The sequence below is a fragment of the Dichomitus squalens genome, assembly GCF_000275845.1.
Source record: "Dichomitus squalens LYAD-421 SS1 unplaced genomic scaffold DICSQscaffold_104, whole genome shotgun sequence".
NCBI classification, from domain to species: domain Eukaryota; kingdom Fungi; phylum Basidiomycota; class Agaricomycetes; order Polyporales; family Polyporaceae; genus Dichomitus; species Dichomitus squalens.
The window spans coordinates 42601-49137 of record NW_006766986.1 but is presented as its reverse complement, the minus strand read 5'-3'; the positions used below and the strand labels follow the sequence as shown (position 1 = coordinate 49137).

At 56.3% G+C, this 6537-nt stretch overlaps 1 protein-coding gene across 1 annotated transcript; it reads left to right on the top strand.

The window, feature by feature from the left end:
- The first annotated feature begins 63 nt into the window (after positions 1–63).
- Positions 64–6476, top strand: DICSQDRAFT_141808 (uncharacterized protein). The gene is made up of 12 exons (XM_007371436.1): positions 64–392; positions 446–3145; positions 3202–3720; positions 3777–4373; positions 4424–4564; positions 4619–4906; positions 4966–5175; positions 5229–5328; positions 5386–5619; positions 5675–6005; positions 6061–6197; positions 6272–6476. The coding sequence occupies exons 1-4, from the start codon at positions 165–167 to the stop codon at positions 3969–3971; spliced, it is 3642 nt and encodes a 1213-aa protein (XP_007371498.1). The 5' UTR covers positions 64–164; the 3' UTR covers positions 3972–4373; positions 4424–4564; positions 4619–4906; positions 4966–5175; positions 5229–5328; positions 5386–5619; positions 5675–6005; positions 6061–6197; positions 6272–6476.
- Positions 6477–6537: the final 61 nt, after the last annotated feature.

Genomic DNA, 6537 nt, shown 5'->3' with positions numbered 1-6537 from the left:
TGGCCGCCCGCACGCTGTGATGCGTGCGGGCGGCCAAGCAGGCGCGCCGCCTTTTCTCTCCGCCCGTCATCTTCGTCTCGAGTCCAGTGTCTGGGCCTCGCACATCGTCCGCGTACCCGCTTGGCTAGTCGTGGACAGCAGTCGGCTTGTATGCCACCGCCGCCATGCTCCCAAAGGTCGCCAATCAGCTATTCCACCACACTCATAGGGCGGTCGTCGCCGTCCAGAACCAGACCGGCCACACCCTTCGCAATGTCCTCCAACTCCAGTCTTCTTCCGGCTCTTCCACCGCCGTAACAGGCTGGGGTTCCTCTGTCTCCAGCGGTCCTGGTCACAGCGGTCCAGGTCCCTCCAAATTCCATGCCAGCGGTCGCCTTCAGACCTCTCACCCTGTGAGTACACATCACCCGCTCTCCTTGCCTCCTCAAATAACAACCCCGCACAGCAGGGGACTCCCATTTCCACTCAAGTCGGCGTCCGCGTTGAGAAATTGTCTGCCTTCCGTGTCCCTTCTCAGCGCTCTCAGCACCTCGCCGCCGATCCCACTTCCGACGCGTCCCAGCTCATCCGCTCAGGATTTGGCACCTATGCGACCCTCATCAATACCCTCACCGATCGCGACTTCGAGAATCACGAGGCCGTTCGTCGCGCAGAAGCCCGCCTTCGTCGCCGTCGTCGTGCTGCCATTGACGAGGGCCTCGAGGAGGAAGAGAAGCGTATCGCCAGCCTTCGAGGGGACTCCCACTTCAAGTCCGCACTTGCGCTCTTCCAGACAGCCGCCGTAAATCCTACCTCCAAGTTCCCCCTCCAAGTTTACAACAAGCTCCTCCGTTCATGCGCCATTCATTCCAATGTCGACGCGGCATCCGCTGTCTATTCCCATCTCGAGAAGCGCGGAGACATCTATCCCGACGCCCAGACGTACATCAGCCTTATCGAGACGTACGCGAGCCGTCACGACCTGAATGGAGCCGAGAGCATGTTCGAGCAATTCAAGGAGGCTTCCCGTTTCGAGCGCGTCCAATGGTCCTTCGATGCCGTCGCAGGCCACACTTCCCCCGAGGATCTCTCATACCGGCAACGCGCATCCCAGACTGCCGTCTGGAACGAGATGCTGACCGCGTACTTCCGCTGCGGGCAGCCCACTGAGGCTCTGGGACTCCTGGAGCAGATGATGGATACTTCCGCTGGTGAGACGTTTCACGCAACGGATGTTCCCCTGCCGACTTCCTCCACCTTCGCTCGTGCTATCACCGGATTCTGCCAACTTGGCGATGTGTCGACTGCCCTGGCGTGGTTTGAGCGGATGCTCCAGCAAGACTCCCCTTCTCGCGATCCGCATGCGACCACTCGCGTCCCTCACCGTCCTGATGCATCTACGTGGACGACCATGTTTGACGCGTTGGCTGACGAAGGCATGGTCGCGGAGGCGAACCGGTTGTTTGTCCGTTGGCAAATCATCGCTTCACAGGAAGGTGCCGCCGTATGGAGTGACCACAGGGACTGTGTCCTTGCGGCAAACCTCAGGTTCATGGACACGCGCACAGACCTGGATCAGGCAAAGGCACACGAACTTCTGGACTTCTTGACGGACCACGTCCTCCCTTGGGATATCGAAAGCGGTCACTTCACCTTCTATCGCGACACCTCTCGCTCCCTGTGCCAGAGGCTCGTCATGCAGTACTGGAACCGCGGACACACGGACGATGCGCTAGATCTCGCTGCACGTATCGCTACACGGCAACTCGAGGTCATCCGTCATGGTCAGGCCCAAGGCAAATTTGATTCGGCTCAGTCGCAGCGTAGGATCGAGGGCACTCGCCGCTTCGCTACTGATGTGGCTTCCGAGATCCTGTTCAAGACTGGTCCAAGTGCCCCGTTATCGAGCTTCCTACGGTTGTCGGCCCTACTTACGGATGTTGGCGCGCTGGTGCCCACCGCGCTATCGGAGTCTTGTCTTAACGCATATGCTTTCCAGCGCGCGAGTCCTGCGCTTTCGCTTTCGACGAAGGACTGGGAAGCGTTGCTGGACATCGTGGTCGCCAACGAAGCCGACTCTTCGGCTACTTTGAACACATTGGTGGACGATCTCCTTATGCACTCGGTTGATATCACTGCCTTCAGCGAGACTGCGAAGAACCATCTCGTTCGCAGCCTTGCTTCGAACGACATGAACTCAGCGACGTTGCTTGCTCAACTTGGTGAGCCGTTCTCCAGCCGTCTGGCTGAGCTTCAGCGCGCTTCCCAGACGTCCCCCTCTGGCCAGCCACAGTCGTTTGAGGCCAATTCCCCCGTAGAAGACATTCCTGGCACCCCGCTCTCGTCCTCGTACTCCTCCGGTCGCGTCGACACCGCCTACAGTCAACACGTTGGCGAGTTCTATCCTGGTGGTAACAAGATCTCGGTGCTCACAGCGTTCAAGCGGTTCAAGTCTGGCGCGGGGAAGGGCATCTTCCCTCGCCCTATTGTGTTGGCTCGTCTCATCAGTGCTCTCGGTCGTCTTGGCGAGGTCGAGAAGATTCACGAGGTCTACGACGCCGCGCAGGTTGTCCTCAACTCTTTGGAAACTGTCAAGCAGTGGCAGACATCTGGCTGGTTCTTAATCGAGGACCACATGATCGTTGGGCTAGCCCACGCAGGCGACATTGAGGCGGCTCACGCTCACCGGCAGCGTATTCTCCAGCAGGGCGGTGTTCCTTCCGCTGACGCGTACGGAGCTCTCATATTGAACGTCAAGGACACCACCGACGACACGTCCAATGCGATGGCGCTCTTCACGGAGTCGCAGAACTTCGGGGTCGTGCCAAACATCTTCATGTACAACACCATCATCTCGAAGCTCGCAAAAGCACGCAAGGCCGACTACGCGCTGCAGCTCTTCCAGGATATGAAAGCGCAGAACATACAGCCTACGTCAGTTACTTACGGTGCCGTTATTGCCGCGTGCTGCCGTGTCGGCGACGCTGCATCCGCGGAGCTTCTGTTCCAGGAGATGACGAGCGAGCCCACGTTCAAGCCTCGCGTTCCACCGTACAATACCATGATGCAACTTTACACCCACACGAAGCCGGATCGCAGCCGTGTTCTTCATTACTACAATGAGCTCTTGGCCGCCAATGTTCAGCCCACTGCGCACACTTATAAGGTATGGTGCACATTCCTCTGCGCGGTCTAGACGGTGATGACTCACTTCTTATGTAGCTTCTTATCGACGCATACGGTTCCATCGAACCTGTGGACGATTCGGCCATGGAGAAGGTCTTCGAGCAGCTTGTTGCAGACCGATCCGTCTCTGTTCAGGGTACCCACTGGGCTGCGCTCATCAACGCCTGGGGCTGCGTGCAGAAGGATCTCGATAAGGCTCTTGCCGTCTTCGACTCGATCGCGAAGCACCCTACCACCAAGCAGAATTCTTCTCCGATGCCTGACGCCGTCGTCTACGAGGCCCTTATCAACACGCTGGTCACAGTTCGTCGTATGGACCTCGTCCCGCCGTATCTGGAGCGTCTCCAGTCTAGCGGCGTCCACATGACAGCATACATCGCGAACTTGCTTATCAAGGGATACGCGTCTGTGAACGAGATTGAGCGGTCACGCGAAATCTTCGAGTCTCTGCAGGATCCTCAGGAAGGTGTAGCCGCGCCTCACAATCATCTCCCACATCAAAACAAGCAATCGAACGTTCTCCCTGTGCCTGCTGAAGCACCTGTGTACCGTGAGGTGAGCATCCAACGCTTCTCTGTAATCCATCCACTGTATTGACAGCCTCATTGCAGCCTTCCACTTGGGAAGCTATGGTCCGTGCGGAACTCGGCAATGGCGAGCGTGAGCGCGCAGTGGCCTTGCTGCAGCGGTTGCAGGCTAGGATGTTCCCTCCTGCTGTCTACCAGCGGATCAGTGGCATCATGCTTGACGACTCTGTCTCGCCGTGGTCGGACGCGCCGTCGTCCAGCCCTGGCTTCTCATCCTGATAGGGCTGTGACAGGCTGGTCCCTTCACGCTGGTCTACAGGACATTCATTGTCGGGCTTGCTCACGCTTTATTTGCTTTGTCGCTCACTGTATACTACATGATTTCATGCTCCAAGTAGAATTAGTGTATCAGTACTAATATCTATAGGCCGTATGTTCCGCTAGACGTAGATTACAATCCAATGACCCACACGAGCAGTTAACGAACTACCCAAAATGTACATATTAATCGACACGATCTCCCTTACGCAAATATCCCCCTTCTCTCGCATCTTCCGATTCTGCCAGAATCCGCTTGACCCCAAGACCAAGACCGACCATCCCAATGACTACGAAAAACGCAGTGTGCCACGGGTTGTTCACGACGTACTTCTCAATAGCGACCAGCTTGTCGTTCAAGTACTGGTAGAACAAATTAGATGAGCGACGATACCAGGGAAAGGTGAACGTACTCGGGCAAGACGCTCGATGATGTTCTCGGAATGCTTGTAAGAAAGTGTCCCCCTCGCAGCACCGTTTATGGTAGGGAAAAGACTAGCGGATGTCAGTTTGACAGTCTCCCCGAATGGATCAACGTCATAGTAGACAAGCCTCTGATAGCTTCGTTAGTGACTTCGTCGCTCTGCACTGGGAGAGAGCCGACGTACCGAGTGGTTGGCGACTATGGGTCGGGGTAAGTGACTAGCCTTGATACCGTACATGCTCTTGAGCCAGGTGCCCCACTTGTCCGCATCCATCCAAGTGAAGACGACAGGGGCTTGCTCCTTCATGTCCCGCCACTTGCGCGCCATCTCGGTGACCTCCTTGGCCGTCCGCTCCTTGTCGCTCTGCGAGGTCGCAGCGATGACAACGAGTGGCTTGTGCGGCGCGTTCATGATGTCCTGGAAATTGTCGGAATCAAGCTCGAGTGCGCCGGGAAGACGATTGCGGAGGAGCTACGATCCGGAATCTCTGTCAGGAGTAGAGCATTGCAAGGACTCGACACTGAACATACCCAATCAACGAGTTCCTGTCTTTCCGCGTGGGTGGAGACTGGCCTGGACAGAGTGTACACTGCAGCAGGCGCAGAGGCGTCATGGTCCTTGAGCGCAAGAATAGCAGCGGTACCGGGCTGGATGTTGTAGTGGTCGTAGAACGAAGCGGATGTTGACGTGTAGAACGGTGGAGAACCAAACAATGCGTTCGATGCCTCGATGACCTGTCTCTATGGTGCACCATCAGAAGAGTTGCTGCCAATCAGAGGAAGGACAGACTTACGAAGATAGCTTTATCGTTCGGAGAGTGCAGGAACAGGTAGAGGACAGGATACTCCGCGATGCGAGTCTCCAGCTCCCCAAATTTGAGTTCCTGGACGCCCCTGTGAGCCGAAGAGACATTAGCTCAGGTTAAAGTATAATCTACGCTGGTCACGTACGGGCCAGAAACCTTCTCCGCGAACGCCTTGAGTTGTTCGAGCTTGCGACCGCCCGTGTACTCGGTCCTGGTATTCTTATCACCGTAATACTGAAGCATGGGATATCCAGTGACGCCCTCCTTCCTGCAAAGGGCGTTGTGTGCCTCGCAGTCGACCTCGGCGAGAGTAAGCTTGTGCTGCATGAGGCCACCAAGCTGCGACCATATTGGCGCGAGTTTCTTGCAATGTCCGCACCTGCGCCAAGAAAGCTGAGGGGTCGTGGGACTAGCACTATATTGACGAAACTCACCAAGGGGCGAAGAATTTGACAAAGACGTGACCCTTGTCAATGGTCTCCTGGAAGTTCTTCTCGTCCAGCGAAAGCACGATGCCGTGAGGATTCACATTCTCCCGGGTCGCAATCTCCTCCACAAGTTCATCCTTCTCCGCGGTCAATGGAACAACGTTCTCCGTCTTCGCGGTGGGTTCCGGGGCAGGGGGGTTGCGGGGTTCAGCGTGAGCAGCGATGTACTTTGTGAGGATGTCGATGTCCCTAGATTGCTTGAAGGTTTCAAGGTATTTTCCATCCTTATAAAGATTCATTTGCGGGTATCCCGTGACTCCGTTCTTACCACAAAGGTCTGCACAACGATGTCAGGCGAGGGGACGATGAGACTGGCGAGTTCACGGACGTACCACCATGCACAGCACAGTTGACCTGGGCAAGATGGATTCCGGGATCGGCCTTCTTCTCGTTCGCCTCTACGAGCTCTGTCCATGTAGGTGCGAAGGCTTTGCAGTGATGGCAATAGGGAGAGAAGTGCTCGATGAACCTGTACGAGCATGACGTTCGCCGTGCGTGATACTCAATGGCTGACGGTAAATGAACAAGTGGGATTGAGCGCACCAGACTCCATGAGCTATTGTAGACTGGAAGTTGTCCGGAGTGAGGACGAGAAGCTCGGTTTGGGAAGACTGGACGGGAAGAGCGGTGCAAGCGAGGATGAGGGAGGACACGAGAAGAGAGAAAGGAAGCCTCGCAAACGCGAGCATGGTGGCGGTCGGAGGTTGTGCTTCAACGGGGATATTTCAGCGAATGTGAGCAAGGCGGGTAAGGGCCAGAAGGAGCGACAAGGGGAGTGGTTTGTTACAAGTGAATTGCTAGAGGCAGAG